Raw genomic sequence first — 25,322 nt, forward strand, 5'->3', positions numbered from 1 at the left:
AATATGCTATCAATTTAGATATCTTCAGAATTAAGAGAAACACAGTGTTCCCACAGAAGGCGCTTCAACAGATGGGGCAGACATCTTCATAGTGCTGGATAAGTCTGCCATGAAATGACTGAGACTCAATGGGAAAAAAAATGTACTGAAAATTCAAAGAGATGTTTCCAACATGTAGAGTTGACAAACATTAGTTAAAATCAAAGTATTTAGAACCAGATAGCCAGGCTCCAAAGCTCAGCTCTGTCACCAAACGTATGACCTTAGGCTAATTATGTAACCACTTCACTTCCATTTCTTCATTTTTACATGGGGAAAATAATTATATCCACCTCATACATTTACTTTTTGTAATAAACAAAGTGACTCAGTATCAATCCATAGAAAAGTCACCACAGTATAGTTTGTGCTCACTCATAATAGGTTATTAACAATTGTTAATATTGGGGCACCTGGGTGGCTCAGTTAGTTGAGTGTTTGCCTTCAGGGTCACGATCTCAGGGTCCCGGGATCCAGCCCCATGTCAGGCTCTCTGCTGAGCAAGGAGCCTGCTTTTCCCTCTCCCTCTGCCTTCTGTCCCCCTGCCTGTGCTCTGTCTCTCAAATAAATAAGCAAAAATCTTTTTTAAAAAAGCAATTATTAATGTTTATTGTTATTACTTATCATTACAATTATTTTTTCATTAATATCAGAAAGGGAGACAGAACATGAGAGACTCCTAACTCTGGGAAACCAACTAGGGGTGGTAGAAGGGGAGGTGGGCAGGGGGTGGGGGTGAATGGGTGACGGGCACTGAGGTGGGTACTTGATGGGATGAGCACTGAGTGTTATTCTGTATGTTGGCAAATTGAACACCAATAAAAAAATAAATTTATTATTTAAAAAAAAGAATAAAATAACTCTGATAAATAAAAAAAGAATAAAATATTTCAGGCCAAGATATTTTCTGTGGTGAAACAGACTGGGTAATAGGGAGAGAGAAGGATGGAATCAGGGAGAATAGTTAGGAAGCCACTGAAACTATCCAAGTGAGAGATAATGGATCCTTGGAAAAGGGAGGCACTCTTGGGGGTGATGAAGAATGATTACATTTCAGTTATAGTTTCAAAGATATTAAGATCTGCAGGCTTATATAAGAGTATAAGAGTCAGAAATCAAGGGTAGACTCTAAGACTCATATGCTCTAGAGTAGTCCAGAAATGGTAAAACATCTGAGGACCTAAAGAGTCCGTAAGTAGAGAATATGGACAGTCTATAGCAATCTGTGGGTACTCTATTTTCTCAAGACTAGGGGGAACAACTGTCACCTGTTTAGCTTGCAACACTGGCCAGATCCATCATCCACATACTTAAAGCCCTTGGTACAATGCAAGATCCTCAAAATTTAAACACAAGTGGAGAGAATCCCAAATTATTGTTGTTAGTTTCCTCCCAGCTAGTAGGCTTGGACTCAAAACAGAAAACAGGTTAAACTATGAAAAAGTAATTAAAAATGTATTTTCTGCACACCTAACTGTAGACTGAGATTTTTAACTATGATGTTCTCCAAGTACTTGGTTCATGCCGCTAGAAAACATTATCATTGATTATCAGTATTGGTAATTATCAGCTAACAGTGTGTTTCTAAACTAAACTAAGAAACCCTGGACAGTAAAAACTATGTTGTATCCCCCCCCCTTTTTATTTTATTTTATTTTTTTGTAAATTTATTTTTTATTGGTGTTCAATTTGCCAACATACAGAATAACACCCAGTGCTCATCCCATAAAATGCCCCCCTCAGTGCCCGTCACTCAGTCACCCCCACCCCCCACCCACCTCCCCTTCCACCACCCCTAGTTCGTTTCCCAGAGTTAGGGGTCTTTCATGTTCTGTCTCCCTTTCTGATATTTCCCACTCATTTTTTTCTCGTTTCCTCCTGTCATTATTCCCTGTCATTATTTTTTATATTCCCCAAATGAATGAGACCATATAATATTTGTCCTTCTCTGATTGACTTATTTCACTCAGCAAAACACCCTCCAGTCCCCCCCCCATTTTTTTAAATGTCCAGCACTTAGGATGATGTTTGGAATACAGGATACTCAAAAAAAAAAAAAAAAAAAAAAGGAATACAGGATACTCTTATGCAAGAGTTGAAAGAGACAAGCTGCTAAGAAGCATAGGTAGGTTAACGAAATAGGACAGTTATGAATAGTAATAGATGCTAAGGATCTATGGAGTAGAGTATGATTTACATACAACAAAGGAAATGCCTTTTACCAATTTAGCATAGAATTTCATTTTTTAAAATCATCTTCAGAGTGACTGCTCACGGGCATGAGATTTCTTTTTATGGTAATGAAAATTTTCTAAAAGTAAACCATGATGATGCTTGTACAACTTGGTGAATTTACTACAAATTATTGAATTGTACATTTTAAATGGGTGAATTTTATGATATGTGAATTATGTCTCAAAACTGTTTTTACAAAACACACTTCAATAAAAGGGCACAAGGACAAAAAAAAATACATCAGCCTATAAAGCACTTTGCTACAATAAGTAAATGCGTAATGGAACAGACAGACAAAGACTGTATAAGGCAAAAGAAGTCCTCTGGGAACCAGCATACCCCTGGAGGCACAGTGAGTGAAACCACCACCAGGAACGGGTCTCTCAGCTCTGTGCCTGTCTCCATTCAGGCTGGACTAAGTCTCCTCATAAGCTCAGTCCTCTCCTGGAATCTAAAATCTCCTCAGCCTTCTGAGTAGCCTGAGAGTGACAAGCAGAACTGCTGTACAAACTCTGTAAGTAAAACTTTTATTCAGTGAAAAGGCTTGACTCTAGGTGAGCTGAACTTTCTTATTCACAGGAAGACTTTCCTCACAATGTGCAGAATTAGGATAGATACCACGGGATGGTGGGCTGAGGTGGGAGGCAGAATTTGTAGAATTATTTGTTCTCAGGAAACCTGCAGAAAAGGGCATGTTATTCTGCCCAGTGTGGGTTGGATAGCCTATGGTTTGTTAAGAAAATGACTCAGGCTGCTATGTAACTTATAATAGTGGCTTGGTGCTTGAGAAAACCAAAGAGGTTAACAGGAGCCAAAGATCTCATTTCTAATCCCAATTATTCTTACTAAAAATTAAAAAAATACAAATTTGGAACACCTACTGCATGCCAGGAACTGTATTAGGTGCAGAATATAATCTACCTTATAGATAAGGAAACTGGATCAAAGAAAGTTTATACTACTTATACATGAAACCATAGTTTTGGGGATTATGAATGTGGGAATTTTTTTTAAGTTGGGTTTAAAATCTGACATTCACTAGCTGTGTGTGATTCTCAATATGTTTCATAATCTCTCTGACACTCAGTTTATCAGAAAAAGGGAATCAAAATGAATTTAATAATACTTTCCAAATGATGTTGTAGTGAGAATTTTTTTTTAAGATTTTATTTATTTACTCATGAGAGACACACAGAGAGAGAGGCAGAGACACAAGCAGAGGGAGAAGCAGACTCCTCGCAGGGAGGCCCATGTGGGACTCGATCCCAGGGCTCCAGGATCATACCTTGGGCCAAGGGCAGGCACTCAACCGCTGAGCTACCCAGATGTCCCCGTGTGAGAATTAAAAGAATGTTTCTCAAATCTTAGCTCTGTTCACAGAACAAATTCCAATAATTGGTAGCTGTTATTATGACTAATATTTTTTGATTATTATTGCTGTAAAAAGTCTCAAAACTGGTTAGTGGTTGAACAAGGATCTGAACCCAGATCAGTCACACATTACAGTGATGCCATTAGCAATGGTTTGGACAATATTGATAATGGTGTATAATCTGTTCAGCAGTAAAAGACATAGCCATGAACTATAGCTCATAACAGTGCAACGAAACAAGAGCATTATTGTGATCTGAGAGGACAGGAAAATTAATTAGGAGACTATACCTTATATCTCACAAGAGAGAAGAAAGGTTGTACACAGATTGGAAAGGATGGATTAAACAGATTCCAGGGTGATGGTAGCACAAAGAGTAGTTTGGGGAATTTTAGTACCTCTCCCTGATAAATCCATTAGCCCTTCTTTATTCTTTGATATGAGCGGGTATTTTTGTTTTCAATTAAGAGAAAGACAATAAAGTACAACTTCAAACACCCACTCTGAATCACATTGCTATTACTTGGTCCTCAAATAGAAACCTCCTGATTTTCCAGTTTTTGACACTTTAGAAGTAAATTAAAAAAATATTTTATGAACATTTGCATGTAGTAGATGAGAGAGAAGGAGAAGAGTGTATGTGTGTGCATGAAGGCAGTAACTGTGTTAGATGATTTGTTAGTTCGATGTAATTTACTGGAAAATGAGGCATAGGAGAGAGAGCCAGGTTTGGAATGGGAGAAGGAATGAGTTCTGTCTGGCTCATATTGAGGCTGAGCTGTCTGATGGATTATGGGTGGGAGTATCCCTCAGGGGTAGATAAAGTAGTTTATTCACCTTTTGTTCACTGGCACTAAGCAGAGAACTTTGTCCTGTTCTCCAAAGTGCTGCCTATTAGCTTTCCAAATTGTCTATTTGATCACCTCACTCTAGTTCCAGGATTCATTACTGCCTTCAAGTTTCATGCCAGACATTTTGCCATGGCTTCAAAGATCCTGTTAACTTAAAAAATAAAGAACCAAGGAGAATCTATAATTAGATTTCAGATTTGCTGTCATCTGAATATAAGTGCTATTTAAAGCCATGGGAAAAACTAAGATATCCCAAGGAGAGTATATCAGAGAGCAAAAACAACAAAACAAAACATCAAAAACAAAAACCAGGGGCTTCTTGAAAGAAAAAGACTCTTAAAGAATACCACAACTGAAAGACAGAAAAATAAATAAAAAAAAAACATAGAATAACCATCATTGAAATTAATGAAGGAGAAAGTTTCAAAGAAACGGTGCCTAAAAACTGCAAAAATTTGAAATGAAGGAGAGGAAAACAAATCTAAAGATAAACTTTAAGGCTTGGTATTTAGAAAGTCATTGGTGACCTAAGTTGGAGAATTTCCTGAGAGTCATTAGAGCAAGAACCCAGATTATTACCGAAGGTGAAGGAATAATAAACACAGGCAGACTGTCCTTCAAAGAATATTTGTTGTTGTTGTTACAAAAGAGAAGGCAGGAAATTGAGGGAGAAAAAATGGTTCGTCTCTTATTTTCCTTACTAGCAAAGCCCAGGGACCAATTAAGAAAGATGGTCAATATATCTTGGTTGAATTGAATGTGTTGAAAACATCTGTATAAATTTGTGGGAAGTTTTCATCAATGGTTTGGGGCAAAACCTGAGAATTGAAGCTGCAGAAAGGGAGCCACTGGTACTATCTAAGATACTAAAGAAGGAAAGGAATTTTGTTAGAGTTAAGGGAAAAGAAATGAAGAATGATTTGTTTACTTATTCATAAAATATTTTTGAAATGCCTAGCTCTTGATGCTCTGCAGCTAAAATTGAAGTTCCTTCTCCTTTCCATTGAATGCAAGATGTTCATGTCCTGGCTCTGCTGATTTCTCTAGATCATCTCCCATGTCACCCAGCATCATATTTAAGGCTCCAGTATTTAAATTTTATTGTAGCTGTCTAACAAACCATGTTATTACTTCATTTGGTTTCTGCTCACTTTTTTATTTATGTCAAGAACATCCTTTTTCTGCTTTTCATCCTTATAAACTTATATCCACCCATCAAAACATTACACAGTTCTAATTCATTTATTCAAGTAAGAGTTCTTGGAACTAATTCCTCTTGACACACAGGCACATTCATGTATACACATACTCAGAATCTGTCATTCCACACTATTCTGTCTTTTTAACTTAGAAAAACTTTATCTGATGTACTTTTATAGCTAGTGGTATTTCTTTATCTTTGATTCCTCTTATATGCAGTGCCTAGCATGTAGTAGGTGTTCCAAACTGGTAACTTTTCGTTTTCATAGGAATCACTGGGCTCTTATTAGAGATAAAGTTTTCAGTCTTAAAAAGATGAAGTGTTGACAACACTTTGGTTTCTCAAGCACCAAACCACTGTTATTTTATTTGCTTCATATCCTTAGTGCTGACACAATACCCAATCAGCTCCCAGTTTGATGATGAAATGAACTAAGTGTTGATGATGGATGATCAAGAGCTTAGATAGAGTTACTAGCTATGGAAAAGGAATAAGGAATATTCTACATCTGCACCCAGCATGGATGAGGAGAGGGTACAGGAAGACTCAGTTGTACAGCAATGGAAAGGAGGGAATTTGAGGGAATTCTCTTCTGCCAGACTCAGATCAGTTCAGCCTACAATTGTTTTTCTTCTGATCTCTCTCAACAAGAAAGGGAAGGGAAAAAACTGACAAGAATGAAAATGTGTAATGAATAAATTTCTTAAAATAATAAGGGAGCCATGAAGAAGTCAGGATGAAAGAGAAATTGTTCTGATAGCAACTTAAAAAAAGATTTCTTTATAAAATTTCCTAGCACTCAATAACAAAAGTTACAACTCAATCAGTGCATGTCATAGTGATAAGCATTGTGAAAGTCTTCATGATAGCCAGACTTAAGTGACACATATGGAGGCACTCTGTACCCCTAATAACCCTTTTTGTCATTCACCACTGTATACTAGATGTTAAAGTTATTTATAAATAACTATTTATAATTCTTTCTCCCTCACTTGATTTTAAACTAAGAAGGGTTTTGTTGGCATATGCCTTAGCTTCTAACACAACACTATGCCCAAAGTAGGTGCTCAGTTAAAGTTTCTGAGCGTATAAGGCAAGAACAAAGGAAGGGATATATATTACAGGTTCATTCTGGCTCAATACTTTCACATATACCATTCTAGAAGCCTTGGAATAATTTATTTCTATTTACACAAAACACAGCAATCTTTCAAGTACTAGTTTCTCTAAAAAGATACCTCAACCCTTTTAACACACAATTGAACTGTTCCCTTTTTCATAAATACTCTAGCTGCCATGGAATCCAGGAAGTTGTTAACTTCAAAAGCTGAGACCCAGGTTCTGGAAATTAACAGTAAATAAACAGATCAAAGACAAGGGGGACACTTGATGGGATGAGCACTTGGTGTTATTCTATATGTTGGCAAATTGAACACCAATAAAAAATAAATTTATAAAAAAATAAAAATAAAAATAAAAAAACTTATAGAGGGGGATCCCTGGGTGGCTCAGTGGTTTAGTGCCTGCCTTCGGCCCAGGATGTGATCCTGGAGACCTGGGATCGAGTCCCACGTCGAGCTCCCTGCATGGAGCCTGCTTCTTTCACTGCCTGTGTCTCTGCCTCTCTCTCACTCTCTCTGAATGAATAAATAAATAAATCTTTAAAATAAATAAATAAATAAAATCTTTTAAAAAAAGACTTGTGGAGAGATGAATCCATTCATTTGAGAGGTGAATCCATTTTTAAGTATTATAAGTACTATTAATTTAATAAGTAGAGTTTTTTTTTTTTTTTTTTTTTTATTTATTTATGATAGTCACAGAGAGAGAGAGAGGCAGAGACACAGGCAGAGGGAGAAGCAGGCTCCATGCACCGGGAGCCCGATGTGGGAATCGATCCCGGGTCTCCAGGATCGCGCCCTGGGCCAAAGGCAGGCGCCAAACCGCTGCGCCACCCAGGGATCCCAATAAGTAGAGTTTTAATTTGCACTTCTGATCAATATGTATTTTTAAAACTATAGTTACTAAAAATATTTTTCAGAAATCAATATATTTATGAAAAGGGCTAACAGAACTTGTTAAACATCAGATTTGTTAAACTTATCAACTCTCAAACTTTCATAATTAACTGAAATGCATGCCATTTGAGCAAGTCTGTATCGAATTCATTTCAGCATAATGTCAGTTGTATTCATGACAATCAATAGTCACTAGAAACAGTGACCACAAGAAAATATTCCCCTTTTTTTTAAGACTTATTTATTTTAAGGAGAGCGAGAGCCAGCACACACAAAGAGAGGGAGAAGCAGTCTCCTCACTGAGCAGGGAGCCCAAGGTGGGGCTTAACCCACTGTGCCACCCAGGTGCCCCAAAATGTGCCCTTTCTTAATGGTTCCTTTCTGTCAACTCTTACTCCCATTAGGAGGTTTGATTAAACATTTCTGATAGTAATTTAATTGGTTCCCTGAGGACATTCTCAAGACTCTAAACTATAGAGTCTAAAGTTATGGTTTACTTATTGGGTCAATTCATGTAACTTTGAACATCTTTTCCCTCTAATTTTTCATTGATTTCAATTTAAAATTTCCCAATTTTTTAAACTAAGATTTCTTTAGTGAATCCTTGAGGCACTTTATCTGGGTGAATTTGAGTGGTCTGGAAAATACTTAGGTTCTCCTGAGGAATAGTTACTTTGCTGACTGAACCTCTCCAGTCACAGCCCCAATGTCTGTTTTTCCAAGACTCCCTCTTCCAACTCATACATACCCATCTGAATAGTCTGTAATTCTGTACTCAATAAAAAACAAAGTGTGATGTTCCCAGAAAAGGTATCTTTCTCTCCAAGGCAAAATAGTAAAATTCTATTAAATATCTCCTGAGAAGTATGTCTTCACAACACGGAGAACAACTATTCTTTAGGCAGATGAAGAGCGAACTCTAACTGAATATGGCAGTATCCTATATCATATGGCAGGCAGAGGCCTCTATCCCTGAGGCAATAGGTCTGTGTTCTAACTCCACCTCCTAAATGAGACACTAGATGCTACATTGCAGGTGTCACTTTCAAGGTTAGATACCTTACACATCTGCACATGACTGTACTGGTGCCTAGGCCATCTATTAGCATTTCATATGTGTTACATTGTATTATAAGTATCCCTTTCTCAATATTTTCTGGCTTCCCAACTTGTTTGTAAGCTTCTCTGCTTTCTATACTTGAGGCTGATGTAATATTGCTGTTCCACAGTCCCAGTCTATTTTTCTCTGATGCCAACCATACGGAAAAAAATAACCTACTACCTCCTTATCACAATTTGAAAATCCGGAAAGGATGAAATATAATTGTCCAATCTCAGGTAAAGTGTTTTCACTTTGTCCAGTCATCTCTGGCTAGAGAAGTGGAAGGAAAGGTCACATAGTATAAACATAACTACCAGCAAGGGGTCACAGAAAAAAAAAAATGATGGGCTGGGGCACATATAAGAAGGAATGGTTGGAACGCCTGGGTGGCTTAGCGGTTAAGCGCCTGCCTTCAGCCTAGGGCGTGATCCTGGAGTCCTGGGATCGAGTCCCACATCAGGCTCCCTGCATGGAGCCTGCTTCTCTCTCTGCCCCTCTCTCTCTCTCTCTCTCCCTCTCTCTGTGTCTCTCATGAATAAACAAATAAATAAAATCTTAAAAAAAAAGAAGGAATGGTACCTACTACGGCAGTTGAAAACTTACAATTCCTTTATCAATTTAAATGAGCAATTCATTTTTACATAGCATATAAATATTTATCTTTGGTCAGTTTTTAGTTGAATAAAATTATTCATAATTGGATTAATACAAAAAATATAGTTTTGTTGTTGTTCCAGAGTTTCATCTTGGAACTCTATATTTTTAATCCAGCATGCCAAACTTCCAGAATACCACATCTACTTCCATCATTTTCCTGCTAACTGGTGTTCCCGGGCTGGAAGCCTTCCACACCTGGATCTCCATTCCCTTCTGCTTTCTCTACATAACCGCCCTCTCAGGAAACAGCCTGATCCTCTTTGCCATTGTCACTCAGCCCAGCCTCCACGAACCCATGTATTATTTCCTTTCCATGCTGTCTACCACTGACCTCGGCCTATCCATATCCACCCTGGTCACCATGTTGGGTATATTCTGGTTCAATGCCAGGGAGATCAGCTTTAATGCTTGCTTGTCACAGATGTTCTTTATTAAACTCTTCACTGTCATGGAATCCTCGGTGCTGTTGGCCATGGCCTTTGATCGTTTTGTGGCCATCTCTAATCCACTCAGGTATGCCACCATTTTAACCGATTCCAGAATAGCTCAAATTGGAGTGACAATTGTCATCAGGGGAACACTAATGCTGACACCAATGGTAGCACTTCTTAAAAGACTGTCCTTCTGCCGCAGCCACGTGCTCCACCACTCCTACTGCTTCCACCCTGATGTGATGAAGCTCTCGTGCACAGACACCAGGATCAACAATGCAGTTGGGCTGACAGCCATGATCTCTACTGTTGGTGTGGACTCAATCCTCATCCTCCTTTCTTACATTTTGATTATTAAGACTGTCCTCAGCATTGCATCCCCAGAAGAGAGGAAGAAAGCCTTCAGCACATGTATCTCCCATATTGGGGCTGTTGCTATTTTCTATTTTCCATTGATCAGTCTGTCCTTTGTTCACAGATTTGGAAAACGAGCTCCAGCCTATGTTCATACAATGATTGCTAACACTTACCTCTTGATCCCTCCTGTAATGAACCCCATCATCTACAGTGTGAAGACAAAACAGATACGCAGAGCTGTGATAAAAATTCTCTATTCCAAAGACATGTAGAATCAGAGAATTCTAGAGATGGCCTACGTTATCAATTTAAAAATAAAACTGGTGACATAAAACAAAAATTTTAAATTAAAGCTGGCATATATTTAGAACATCAGTTAGCTTGACATTTTACAGATGAGATAGAGACATAAGAATAGAATAGAATTTGGGGAATATTAAAAAAGAGTGAAAGGGAATAAAGGGAAAAGGAGAGAAAATGAGTGAAAATATCAGTGAGGATGACAAAACATGAGAGACACCTAACTGGGAAACAAACAAGGGGTAGTGGAAAGGGATGTGGGCGGGGGGTTGGGGTGACTGGGTGACGGGCACTGAGGGGGGCACTTGGTGGGATGTTGGCAAATTGAACTCCAATAAAAAAATTAATTAAAAAAAGAAGGGATGAATAGAAGAGATGAAGACATAAGAATAGAAGGATGAATAGTATAAAGCCCCAAATCTAGCATTTATCTCACTCATCATTGTTTATTCTAAACTGTTATTTATCCTGCCAACAAACTGTATCTCCTGACTTTGTCCACTTTAGATCAGTTAGAATGACACATTATGAGAAAGCCACTCCTTTAGTTAGTGCAGTTAGTATTTTTCTAGCTGCAATAATTATTTTTTCTAGCATGTATTACTTCCTTTGACTAGCCATGGTTCTTAGTGTTTTTTACATGTATTAACACATATCTAAAACAACATTGTAAGGTAGCTTCTTCTTTGATAAATGAGAAAATTGAGGACAAAAATGTTAAGTTACTTGCTTAAATAGCTCATAAACAACAGAGCCGTATTTCACATGCACGCAAACTGACTCCAGGGTCCCCCAACACTCTTAACTTTAGCTATATTGCTATCTATAATGTAAACTATGTATAATTATACATGAATATAATTTGTATATATACATATATATGGGTCATGTAATTTGTACTAGGGAATATAAAGAAGCAAAACAAATAAATAAACAAAAAAACCCACAACTCTATCCTCTAGAAATTTTTGACCAAATTATGGAGAAAAAGCCCAAAACAGAATTTTCAGACCTGAAAATACAAGTGTATTTCTACCTGATGTTCTCTCCCAACTAAACATATTCTAGAATTTCTCTCTGCCTTCCATGAACTTTCTGTCCTAGCAGAAACTCAAAAATGATTGAGAATTGCAAATGAATTTCACCTCATGTCATTTACTTGACAATATTTAATCTGTGGCATATGCTTCAGATAATGGCTTAATCCAGCAAGTAAATTATTTTTTTCCCACCTGCGTATGTCCATTAACTCTCAAATATTTAAAGTACGTATTTCAATGACATATTGATATCATTCAGTAAAGATGGACCCTATAGGTGGTATCAGATCCAGCAAGGAAGGAGTAGTAGTCAGTCATATCTACAGGAAGTTTATTAAGCGACAATAGTACTAACTATTTAGTAACCAGGATGACATCAAAATTCTCAGTTTGCTTGACAATAACATTTTCGTCTCAATACAATAGTTGGTCTTCCTTTCCCTGATCTTTGTATGTTGGAATGTTCCACAATTTTGTTCTCAGACCTGTTTTTTCTTCATTATATTCTCATTTTTCATTATCTCATCTAGCATCATAGATTTAAATCTCATCTACGTGCTGGTAAATCCCAAACTAATATTCATAGTCCAGATTAATATATTATGTATCAGTAATCCTACTCGAATGTTTAATAGTCATCTCAGACTCATCATATCCAAAAACATATCCCAGGGATCCCTGGGTAGCGCAGTGGTTTGGCGCCTGCCTTTGGCCCAGGGCGCGATCCTGGAGACCTGGGATCGAATCCCACGTTGGGCTCCCAGTGCATGGAGCCTGCTTCTCCCTCTGCCTATGTCTCTGCCTCTCTCTCTCTCTCTCTCTGACTATCATAAATAAATAAATAAATAAATACATACATACATACATACATACATATCCCAATATTCATATCAACCATGTCTTCCCTAACTCTGAAACTCTATTTTTCATGTTGCTGAGATAGAACTTTTGGAGTCATTACACACCTGTCTGTCTCTCCCACTCCACATTCAACCTATCAGCAAATCCTGATGACTCTTTCTTTCAGATATTCCAGATATTGATACCTAGAATTTAACTTTCTATCACCTCTGCTGCTACCACCATGTGTCAAGCCATCATCATCTTGAATCTGAAATCTAATAGTCTCCTGGCAGATTTCCTTCATCTACTTTTGCTTTACTTTCCCCATGGCAGTTAGAATGATTATTTTAATACATAAAACAGATCATGCCACGTCATTTGTTCAACATGTTCCAGTGTCTCTGTCTTGCCCAAGGAAAATTCACAGTCATTATAATATCTCACAATGATCTACGTGATTTAACTCCCCTCTATCATCCCAACTTCATCTCCTACTTCTGTCCTCTTTATTCATTCTACTATACCTGCACCAGCCTCCAAATATTTACTTAAACTCACTAAACCATGCTTCATCATCAAACCTCACACTTTCTGTCCACCTTACTTTGATGTTCTTCCCCCAGACACCCTTGTGACTTACTCCTTCACCTTATGCAGGTCTCTGCCTAAGTGTTACCTTATTTCAGGGCCCTTGACTTAAAAATAACAACACCTCTCCTTCAATTTCTGTCTGCATTCACTGTCTTCCTTACCTGTCTCATTTTTAATATTTGGCACTCCCTTTTCCCATCAAAATATTACATACCCATTATTTCTTCCCTAGTTTCCCCATTACCAGATAAGTTCTTTGAGAATAATTTTGTTTCATTCATACTGTCTTCCAGACCCCAAACTGGGGTCTGCCACATAATAAAATAATAACAACCCTGAATGAGCTGGCTCTCTGTACCTCTCAAGCCTCATTGCTTGCCCTCTGTTCAGTTCTCCAGACACAACTAACCACTTGCATTTCTTAGCTGTGATTGCTCTGGATCACCTCCCTCTTCAACACGCTCACTATCTCCCTTCTCCTGACTCAGAATAGAAATGACTTTCTCTCAGAAACATCTCCTGGCTTCTCAGTCCTTTCCAAGTGCTTCTGCAGTACCTAGTGCTTTTTTCTCAGGACATCCCATTTCAGATTCTCCTGTAACTGTTTCCTCACCATAGACTCTTATTCCCAGGATCAGGGAATGTCTATGACTCATTCATTCACTGTTGGAAAGAAGTGAAAAGTTAAGATGCTGTAGATTTACAGTCTAAATATTTGTGTTTTTTTGTGGGAGAGAAGGATAAACATAGAGAAAAATGTTGGGGAACAGAGTCCTAAAAATCAGAATAAGAAGGAACTTTAGACTAAAGAACCAGACAGCCAAGATGTTCATACTACTTCTACAGATGTTTCTCTCCTACCTCACCACCCCCTACACACATCCTAACCTATGGGTGGCCCCACTATCCTGAAAATATGCAAGCTTTCCTCATGAGGGAGTGGGTATTTTGGACAATTTTGGAATGGGTGGTTTGCAGGATGGATGTCACCTCTCACCAAGGTGGACAAGCTTGCAATGCCTTGGAGACTTTCCTGAAAGCCAGAGCAGTAGTAGAAACATGGCTGCTCTTGTAGCTACCTGAATGCAGACTCTAAGTAAATCCTTAACTGTCCTGTATAAAGTTCCATAAAGCCCTATATGATCCAATTCCCTATTATGTATCTGATTCTCTCTATATATTACTCATCCCTTTTTTCTCTCTACTCAGGCACACTGGCCTCCTTGTTATTCTAAACATCCAGATACATCCCTTCTCAGAAGATTTGTAGTTTCTGTTCTTCTTTCCTTGAATTGTCTTCCTCAGTGATCACATGGATATATTTGTTACTCCCTGTAGGGCTCTCAAATGTCTCCATTATGTGAGGCATTCCCTGGCAAGTTCATTTAAAATTTCAACCACCCACCCCAGGATTTAGTTGTTCTCTTCTTACCTCTATTTTTCTCCTTAGGTAGTCATAAGGAGAAACTATTGTTTCTCATGTTAACCATGGACTGTGTGTTCCTCTCACCAGGATGTATAATCCATGAGGGTGAGCTTTTAAAAAAATTGCATATTTTATTACACTGTAGGTCCCTAATAATATTTGTTAAATGTTAATAAATATAGAATCAGAATACCTAGTTCTCCAACCAATATTATCACTAATAACTCTGTAACTGAGGCAAAGAGCCTTCATGTTATCCATTCCTTATCTGTAACACAGGTTACAGAGAGTGGCTTTCCTACCTCAAAGTCTATTTCATCAATGGAAAGTAAAGCCAAGAATGAGAAACTGAAGAAGTGCCTGCCCTTTTTCTGAGTTCTGGGAATTACTGGTTTTGTGTACCTATCTTGTTTTTTTTAAGATTTTATTTATTCATAGAGACACACACACACACAGAGAGAGAGAGAGAGAGAGGAGGGCAGAGACACAGGCAGAGGGAGAAGCGGGCTCTATGCAGGGAGCCCGACGTGGGACTCGATCCTGGGTCTCCAGGATCACGCCGGACTGCAGATGGCACTAAACCGCTGTGCCACTGGGGCTGCCCACCTATCTTGATTTTTAAAAAGGATGTGAACTTCTAGAGCTCAAGGACATAACTATACTTCCATGATGTCTGTCATGCAAAGTGGCTAATGATGAAAAGCTCTAATCACTGTTGCTACCTGGGGAGTTTGAGTTATATTTAAGAGTGGGGATAGATCATCATAATCACCCCTCTACAACACATATACCAGACAGAAATAGTGAGAAGCCTGTAGGAGTGACACACAAGTGAACATAGAGATGCTGTCCCTTGCCTGTCAAGCCCCAGGGGCCTCAGTCCATAGCTTGTTCCCAGGGGCCTCCTAGGCAGTGTTATAAATAGGCCTGTGCTTGAAAGGATAAGCCAGCTCCAGCTGCTCTCTCTCAGTAGGACTGCATGGTTTGCAAGTGAGTGCAACTTCACCTAGGGCTGGGAAAGGCAAATCCCTGCCATCTTAAGAGACCTTGAGGACCCCACAACTGTCTCATGGCAGGAGGGAGAAGCCCCCTTGTGTCCCACACACATCTTCATGGGCTGAGAAGAAATGTCCCAGAGTACTAGTGGACAGTCCAGAAAGGCAAGTTAGAATGAATGCAATAGCCACATTTAGACCCAAAGAGAAGCTGAAATTTGGTCTAGCCAAGAGTTACTTTAGGTAGAAGGCTGGACAACATGGGATAGAGACTTGAGTTCTTCTGGGATAGGTGACTGGGGAGACAAGATAATGGCCCAAAATCTTAGACTGCTACCAGCAAAGCAGAAAAAGGTGCTTTGCAGAAAAAGAAGTGGGGAAAGAGTCCAACTCTGTGGCCAAAAGAGACTCTTATATCTGTGGGTACTCATGCAATATAATGGGTGAGAGGCTTTGGGAAAGGGGGAATACATTACTGTGCTCTCCCTGTAACACCCCTCCCCACATCTTTTCCTTCATTCTGGGCCCCATTTCTCTTGGACACAGAGATCCAGTGAGCTGGCCTCCCTCCGGGGAACTTTCCTTAGCATTACTCATACCTTTCATCCTGACTTGCTTAGATTTCTGACTCTCCTCAAGCTACCTATGATAGATACATGGATGGTTGAATGGATGCAAGACATAAGTTATTTTTATCTCACTGAAGGATGCAATTATCTGCCTATGAAAAGGGTTTTTCATTCTCTGATGGCAACTTGGGGCGAAATTTGTGATATCATATTTGTCAAGGAGAGTAACTATTTTCTTTGCATAAGATCTGAGGATAGGGAGAAGAGCAAAGAGTGGTCAAAGGTGTGAATTTTGTTACCTTTGAATCTTAGATTTATTCTTCCTTGCTTATCCAATGATGGGGATAGTCCAAGTCAAATCTCTTAGTTCCCATTTTATCACACTATATTTTAAGACTGCTGGTCTCCAACCCCTCCCCCCTCTAAAGTCAAATGAAAGAGCATCTTCTAGTTGCAGTAAGGACCCAGATTAGTAGTAAAGAAGAATCCTGGGGAGTTGAACAGGTTTACCTTACCACCACTAATGAAGACACATGCAGATTTATTTCCAAGATTCAGAGGTCCTTCTTATTAAAGCCAAGCCTTTGGCTCTTTAGAGACAATTAGCTCTAGAGACCAGAGCGCTTAAGGAGCCTAGCAGGGAAAGTGTTTGATGAAGTCAAAGCCTAAGTGTTTGGGTGGGAGGGTGGGAGCAGAGTAATGCTGGGCTTCCAAAAACAAAAAGCTTTCCCTAACATGAATGGCTTGTTGCCAGAGATTCCAGAAAAGAGAAAGCCCTGGGAGTATCAGGACTCGACCCAAGTTCTCTTTGGGGTAAGGAGTGTGGGCTTGGAGGCAGATTTCAAGTGTGGAGAAACATCAGGAGCAGAGAGAAGAGCCTTCACAAGGGACCATACAATGCAAGTAGGATCTGCTGGAGGCCACACACCCTGCCAGCACCTTCATCTCTGGATAAGTCACTGGAGAGATCTACTCTCTTTCCTCAGAGGACCTCAAAAGAGTTTCTTTTTTTCACTTAATAGATTGACTTGTCGCTTTTTTTCTTATTAGTTTTTTTTTCCTCTTTTAAAAATTGTTGTTTTGTGTTTCTTTCTCCCCTTGCTAGGCCTGGAGACCTAGAATCCTGAAAATCTGAAGGAAACAAAACAAAACAAAACTCCCTAGCCCCACTGGCTCAGTATACCCATTTTCCCTTTCTCTAATTCCTACTTATGTTTGAAGACTGAACAAAAAATCATTTCTGTCAAGAAGATTCCTCTGATCATGCCTCTCCCTGGCCCATGCATTAAATGCACACCTTAGGCTAACACTTATCCCAAAACTCAAAGAATTTGGTTACTTGTCTATCTTCCACCACAGGTAGGGCATCTGAAGGGCAAAAGATGTGTCTTTCATCACTGTATCATAGATCATATAAGTAAATGCTTATAAAATGGCAGCCAATGACTTGGCCTTGTCCACATCCACCATGCCCAAGATCCTCGCCCTAACAAATAGCCTTGTACATAGATCATATAAGTAAATGCTTATAAAATGAATGAATAATTGGAGGAAAGAAAGGAAACATACCTGGAAAGGGTTTTCAATAGGGTATCTCATACCTATCTGAGAAAAGCACCACCCAATATCCAGGTAATGAAGGTGCAGGCCAGGCGGAGTCTGAAGGAATTTGGAAAGGATACATTTTTCGGATAAGCACTATTCTCCCCAGCTTCCCTTTTAAAAATGTAAATGGCAAGGGGTACCTGGGTGGCTCAGTTGGTTGCGTATGCAACTCTTGGTTTTGGCACGGGTCATGATCTTGGGATCCTAAGATTGAGCCCCGAGTTAGGTTCTATGCTCAGGGCAGAGTCTGCTTCTCCCTCTCCTCTGGTCCTCCCCCCATATAAGCTCTCTCTCAAACAAATATAAAAAAATTTTTAAATGAGATAGATCTTGAGAGTAGCAATTGATAAATGAATTTGAGCTATCATTTTCCCTTTGGAAGAGGGCTTCAGAGTTTATGAAAGAGCTTAAATGGCTTACAAGAGTGGAAAGAGAGAGTAGGAGAGGGAGAGCTAAGGTTCATCCAGTTCCTAGGTTTCCAGGGCTGGCCTCTCTGATTGTGCTCCATGTCCTAGCAGGCTAGCAGGCTGCCAGGGTGACCTCACCCTCACCCCTTCTCGATGCCAGCTATGAGTTCCTGCAACTTCACACATACCACCTTTGTACTTATTGGTATCCCAGGATTAGAAGAAGCCCATTTCTGGATCGGCTTCCCCCTGCTTTCAATGTATGCCGTGGCACTATTTGGAAACTGCATCGTTGTCTTCATCGTAAGGACAGAGCGCAGCCTACACGCTCCCATGTACCTCTTTCTCTGCATGTTGGCAACCATTGACTTGGCCTTGTCCACATCCACCATGCCCAAGATCCTCGCCCTCTTCTGGTTTGATTCCCGGGAGATTACTTTTGATGCCTGCATTGCCCAGATGTTTTTTATTCATGCTCTTTCAGCTATTGAGTCCACTATCCTGCTGGCCATGGCCTTTGACCGTTATATAGCCATCTGTCACCCACTGCGCCATGCAGCAGTGCTCAACAATACAGTAACAGCCCAGATTGGCATGGTGGCCGTGGCCCGTGGATCACTCTTCTTTATCCCACTGCCTCTGCTCATCAAGCGGCTGGCCTTCTGCCATTCCAATGTGCTGTCACACTCCTATTGTGTGCACCAGGATATGATGAAGTTGGCCTATGCAGATACATTGCCCAATGTGATCTATGGTCTTACAGCCATTCTGTTGGTTATGGGTGTGGATGTCCTCTTCATCTCCTTGTCCTATTTTCTGATTATACGAACAGTTCTACAACTGCCTTCCAAGTCAGAGCGGGCAAAGGCTTTTGGAACCTGTGTGTCACACATCGGTGTGGTATTAGCCTTCTATGTTCCTCTCATTGGCCTCTCAGTGGTACACCGTTTTGGAAACAGCCTTGATCCCATTGTGCATGTTCTCATGGGTGATGTCTATCTACTTCTGCCTCCTGTGATCAATCCCATCATCTACGGTGCCAAGACCAAACAGATCAGAACTCGGGTGCTAGCTATGTTCAAGATCAGCTGTGACAAGGACCCTCAGGCTGTGGGGAGCAGATGATCCTTACCATTCTACTTTACCTTATCTTTAATGCCTTCACATAATGGTTTCCTAATGCTAGCTTAATTCTAGTTGCCTATCATATCAATGATTTTCTCTGCTGTGGCCTCCAAAGTCTACCTCTGCTTGGGGTGAAAGTTTGGAAGCGATCATGATTTCCTTCCATAGGTCAAAATGTTATTGATATTATTATTGTGCAAAAAGGTTAAATTAGAAAATCCATCAATGCCCCAGTATGTAGTAAAAAGAACATAAAGAAGAGTGACAAAAATACAACTGACTTTTTAACAAGGGAAAAATTATTCTACCTGACTAGTAATCTGAGATACCATTTATTAAAATAATAATTAGGCAGCATTTTTGTCTATTAGCAGTTTTTATTAATGAAAATTCATAACGTTGAAATATAAATTCTTGACCACCACAGCTAATGGTGTAATTGGCAATGTGTAGCAAGAATTTTTTGAAAGTTACATGCTTTAATGCTATATTCTCACTTTTGGAAATTTATCCTAACAAAATATCCCTAAGTGCCGAAAGCAGGTTTTTCATAAAATATGTTGTTACATAATCATTTAGAGAAATCATATATTAAAAATCCTAAGATATAATATACAAAAGTAAGGAATAGTAAACTCAAGTATGGTTCACTTATGTAATGGAATGTTATGTGGAATAATCTACATAAAAGGATTATGTGACCTTTAAAGAATCTGCTATAAAATGAAACATGCATATAATGTTAAAAATAAAACAATAAAGACACATGATTGGAACTAACTTGAAAAGCACCTATGCCTTGAGGGAAATGTGCTCAAGTTAGTAGTGACTCATTTTTGTTTTTACTTTCTAAATTTATTTATTATGATCTTGTTTAGCTGATGTGTGACCTTCAAAATGAAGAAATGAAATAGATAATTTACATAAAATGAAGCTTGTCACAGACCTCACTGTTGGTTTATTATTCATTATCTGGGAATTTATCTACGTCCTTGCACATAATGCCATGGAACATGTGTTGAGTGCTTACCATGTTCTAGGCACTATGCTATGTGCTTTAGAGGTTTTATCTGATCTTCACAACAATTTTTTGGAGTAGGTACCACTTTTGTCCTCCATTACAAGTGAGAGAAATGAAGCTTTCATTAACAAGGTAACTAATCCATACAATTTGTGGGTGCGGTGCCAAGATTTGAAATTGAACTTGATAATCAAATACAGTTACTGAATTTCCACGTTATATTGCTTCCTGTTTAACATCTGCCATTTATTTCCTCAGCCTGTGCAAATCCTCTGTTTTCTCTCTAAAGTGTGCCTTGAAAGATGAATAACTATATTTGTGTTGAGAGATAACCCTGCCTTCATGGGCAACAAACCCTGATTACTCTTTATGTTTTATAGTCACCTTTCATGTTCTACAGCCTGCTTCTTTCCAGATTAAGAAAGAATATTTTTGCCTATTTATCTCTTACATCTTCTCAATCATATCTTTTTCATATTTTTTAAGTATATTCTGTACCTGTCAAACATTTTGAATGTCTGGGTTTTAACTTAGGTATAAGATATAATAAATTTTTATTTTAAATTTTGCTAAGTGTTATGCCTACTGCTTTTATATTTATAAAATCCTATAAACTCAGATTTTAAAATACAGAAGGTCCTGTAGCTACTTTTCCACCCCAGCTATTGTTTATAGCTTTGCAAAGAGGCTTAATATGTCAAGGTGAGCTATCTCCATTGTACAGTTGAAATCAGATCTCATGAGAAGCTAAAGTCATTGTGTTCCTTTAGTAGTTTCACTGAACAAATATTGGTGGAGGACTTGAGAAGATAAACCATGGGGAAGACTCTCCAACCTGTGGGCTCTTCTTAGGAAAGTAAACCTCAGACACTTAACCTTTCCCCTGGAGAAGTGTCCTCCTAGGATATGTATCTGTGAACATTCAATTGTGATTCCCTGCTCAGAGGTAGTAAAGTGGCTTCCAAAGTTGGAGCAAATCAACACACATAAACTAAGGCTGAGAGAAAGAGATAGAATGTAGGAAATAGGTGATTTCCTTAAAGAAACAAAGAGATGCCTATATTCTGCAAAAATAGAGATCCGGGTATTAGGACTACCCAAATAATGAGGTCAAGAGTCTCATTTTATGAAACTGAACCTCAATATATCTCTTCCCACAACCTCCATCTTCTTCTATCTTCTGTGCATTACTTAACCTTAAATCACATGCTCCTGCCTACCTCCATGTCTAAAAGCATAGCCAGATCAACAATTTAACAAAGCATGTATCTTTTCCTTTCAAATCTCACAGTATCCCACTGTAGCCCAACTTGTTCATATTCTATTGCCATCTCCCCCACCTTTCCCTGTGCCCTAAGATTTTCATTTTTTTTCTTTTAAACCTCATTTTTAAGTTATTTATTTATTTACTTATTTATTTAATAAATTTATTTTTTATTGGTGTTCAATTTGCCAACATACAGAATAACACCCAGTGCTCATCCCATCAAGTGCCCCTCTCAGTGCCCGTCACCCAGTCACCCCCACCCCCTGCCCAACTCCCCTTCCACCACCCCTAGTTTGTTTCCCAGAGTTAGTAGTCTTTCATGTTCTGTCTCCCTTTCTGATATTTCCCACTCATTTTTTCTCCTTTCCCCTTTATTCCCTTTCACTATTTTTTATATTCCCCAAATGAATGAGACCATATAATGTTTATCCTTCTCCGATTGACTTATTTCACTCAGCATAATAACTCTAGTTAACATACAGTGTAATATTGGTTTCAAGTGTACAATGTTGTGATTCAACAATTCCATATACCACCCAGTGCTCATCATCACAAGTGCACTCCTTAATCCCTAATACCTGTTTCACCCATCCCCCACCCACCTTTCCTCTTGTAACCATCAGTTTGTTCTCTATAGTTAAGAGTTTGTTTCTTGGCTTGACCCTCCCTCTTTTTTCCCTTTGTTCATTTGTTTTGTTTCGTAAATTCCACATATGAGTGAAATCATGGTATTTGTGTTTCTCTGATTGATTTATGCTAAGTGAAATAAGATTTTCATTTTTTAAAAGTAGTTCAGGGGCACCTGGGTAGCTCAGTTGGTTAAACAACCCACTCTTGGTTTCAGCTCAAGTCATAATATTAGGGTCCTGGGATCCAGCCCATGTCTGCTCATCCCTCTCCCTCCCCCTCTGCTCTCTTCTCTTTCTCTCCCTCTCTTTCTCTCTCTCAAATAAATGAATAAAATCTTAAAAGAAAAGGAGTCCAGAGAACTGTTTGTCAATATCCATAGCAACACTATATTCACAATGCCAAAAAGTGGAAATGACCCAAGTGTTCATCAACAGATAAACATAAACAAAAGGTGGTATATACATACAACAGAATATTATTCTGACATAAAAAGTAATAACATTTAGATACATTTGACAATATAGATAAACTCTGAGATATTATGCTAAGTGAAGCAAGCTACATACAAAAGGGCAAATTGTATGTGATTCCACTTATTTGAAATATGTAGGGCAGGCAAATTCAGAGAGATAAAAAGTACAATAGAGGTTACCAGGGGCTGGGGCTGGGGTAGGATGAGGTGTTATTTAATGAGTATATAGTTTCAATTTGGACTGATGAGAAAGTTCTAGAAATAGTGGTGAGGGTTGCACAACAATGTGGGACTAATTTAATATCACTAAATTGTACAATTAAAATGGTAAAAAAATGGTAAATTTCATGTTATGTTTATTTTACCACAATAAATTATCACCAAAGAAAAAAGGTAAAATTATTATTATTATCAATTCTTTTATCAAGAACATGTTGAGGACCAGCTGGGTAGCTCAGTCAATTAAGCATCATCTGACTCCTGATTTCAGCTCAGGTCATGATATCAGGGCTGCGAGATCAAGCCCTGTGTCGCCTGCAGCACTCAGCGCAGAGTCTCCTTAAGATTCTTTCCCCCTCCTCCTCCCTCCCCCTCTGTTCCTCCCCCAGCTCATACTCTAAATAAATAAATAAACAAACTTAAAAAAAATATGTTGGGAATGCCTAGGTGGCTCAGTGGTTAAGCATTTGCCTTCGGCTCAGGGCATGATCCCAGGTCCGGGGATTGAGTCCCACATCAGGCTCCCAGGGAGGAGCCTGCTTCTCCCTCTGTGTCTCTGCCTCTCTCTGTGTGTCTCTCTTGAATAAATAAATAAAATCTTTTTTAAAATCTTGAAATGGTTATATTTTGGATATATTCGATTAAAGTAAATACCCTTTTATAAAAGTACCCAAATTTAATCTGTATTAAGGGAAGGAAAGAGCCCTAGGATGGGATTTATGAGCTCCGAGCTATAGTTCCTATTCTGCCTCTAGGTGGGTGACCTTGTCTAATAAACATAATCTCTCTGAATTAACTCTACAAAATGTGGTGATTAAATTAGATAATCTCCAAATTCCATTCAATTCTGAATATTATGTGCTCTGAACATTGAGAAGCCTCGAACAATCCTAAAGGTTTTCAAGGCTGGAACCCCACAGGAATTCCTGGAAACTGCCTTCTGCCACACATGAAAGCCAAGCCCCTTCCCTGAGGCCACATTGGCCATCTGCCCAAACACAGTATTTATCAACTTGCTCTCCTACCCCTGATTCTGCAATTAAGGATCTTCTAAAACTCAAATCTACTCTCAAAAATGGGGATTTTCCCCCCAAAAAAATGTTCACAAACTCTCTAAAAGGAAGCTCAATCCAACAGAAATAGCAAACAATCAATTCACCCTCTGTGAGGCTTGTTTACCTCATCTGTTTATTAGGGATGGATGATAACATTGTTTGCCCCTCAGGGTTTTGTGAGAATTATATACAATAATCCACACATAATGCTTAGCACAGAATTTTTAGTACATGGTACAAACTCAATAAATACTCATTATTACCATGGAGGGGATAGCAGGCGATAATCCCTGCCTCATAGTGATATTGAGGGGATAGAGATGTGAGTTTCTGACCATGGCAAATAAGCTACAGATTTGTCTTAAATATTCATCTAGTCACATCAACTTGGAAGCCTGGAGTCTAAGAACTGGGTCTGTCTTTCTCTCTCACCTACATTAGGACTAAGTGTGGTAAATGGGGGAAGTAGGATTCAACTGGAATTCACATGGGATGGAAATGACTGATCTTCTGCACAAAAGGAGGAAAAACAACAGAAGGCCATAGTTTTCAAAGCTATCTCAGTAAAATGTGATTTCATTCTAGTAGGTGACAAACTAAAAAGGGGGTGTTATGGCCATTCCTTGTTCACATAGGACACAGTTCTGGGAGAGTGTTTGCCTTGTGGTTCCCATTGATCTGGAAGAGCTTCAAGGAGGAGGCCCTCTGGGTACTTGGTGAGGTGAGTCAACTCACAGAGGTAGTCCCAGGCAGTCCCTGCTGTGAGAGGCCTCTGGGTCTCAGACAAGTAGTCACGAAGTGAGAGTATCTTTCCCAGTGAACAAGGGTCTCCAGGGACTGAGGATCATAAAAACACTGCTGTTCCCAGTCATGTTTATGTTGGCCTGGTCAATGGAAGGCACTAGTTTAGGTAGCCAATTCCCCTTGAGAGCCAGAGTCGGAGGTTGCCCAATAAGCAGGACAGCTCCCACCTCCAGTAATTTCATTTAGCCCTCATCTCTGAGCAGCAAATCATTTACTCCAGATAAACTGACAAGAAATAAAGATAGAACATAAATATGTTTCTGGGACAGAGATTTCCCCAAGCTTTTTTTGTCATTAGAAGAAAAGATTTACTGTCAATACATATTTACCAGCAGAGATTACCAGCATCACATTTCTGAGATTCTTTCCGATGATGATCATGACCAGTACTCCCAGCCCATGATAAAATTCATCCTCAATGTTCATTTTTTTATATCATTCAATGTTAAATGTTCAAGAATCATTTACAATGTTCCAGGCCCTGTAAGAGGTGAAAGGAATACAAAATAAACAATAGAAGATATTACAGTGGGTGTCAGATATTATCCAAAATACAAGAGATATCAAGCATTGACAAGGATGTGAAGAAAAGGAAACATTTGTACACCTTTTGGTGGGAATGTAAATTGGTACAGTCTCTATGAAAAACAGCATAGAGTTTACTTAATAAATTAAAAATAGAACTACCAT

General features: G+C 39.0%; 2 protein-coding genes and 1 long non-coding RNA gene across 5 annotated transcripts in view; 2 read left to right on the forward strand and 1 right to left on the reverse strand.

The window, feature by feature from the left end:
• Positions 1-2,647: 2,647 nt before the first annotated feature.
• LOC144294811 (olfactory receptor 51E2) lies at positions 2,648-20,753 on the forward strand. Its single transcript, XM_077866778.1, has 2 exons — positions 2,648-2,788; positions 18,151-20,753. Exon 2 carries the CDS (start codon positions 18,193-18,195, stop codon positions 19,162-19,164), a length of 972 nt encoding a protein of 323 aa, XP_077722904.1. The 5' UTR covers positions 2,648-2,788; positions 18,151-18,192; the 3' UTR covers positions 19,165-20,753.
• Positions 2,649-11,512, forward strand: LOC144294812 (olfactory receptor OR51C1). Of its 2 annotated transcripts, none has more exons than XM_077866779.1 (2): positions 2,649-2,788; positions 9,590-11,512. In XM_077866779.1, exon 2 carries the CDS (start codon positions 9,591-9,593, stop codon positions 10,533-10,535), a length of 945 nt encoding a protein of 314 aa, XP_077722905.1. In that variant the 5' UTR covers positions 2,649-2,788; position 9,590; the 3' UTR covers positions 10,536-11,512. The 2 variants fall into 2 exon arrangements, with proteins under 2 accessions (XP_077722905.1, XP_077722906.1); XM_077866780.1 differs by having other exon boundaries at positions 2,650-2,788; positions 9,556-11,512.
• A 1,732-nt stretch (positions 20,754-22,485) lies between the features above and the next one.
• Positions 22,486-25,322, reverse strand: part of LOC144294813 (uncharacterized) — a 91,324-nt gene continuing 88,487 nt past the window's right edge. For both annotated transcript variants that reach the window (XR_013362177.1, XR_013362176.1), the window contains one exon: positions 22,486-25,113. This is a non-coding gene — a long non-coding RNA (uncharacterized LOC144294813). The remainder of the gene's footprint in view (positions 25,114-25,322) is intronic.

Source organism: Canis aureus, chromosome 23, assembly GCF_053574225.1.
Source record: "Canis aureus isolate CA01 chromosome 23, VMU_Caureus_v.1.0, whole genome shotgun sequence".
NCBI classification, from domain to species: Eukaryota; Metazoa; Chordata; class Mammalia; order Carnivora; family Canidae; genus Canis; species Canis aureus.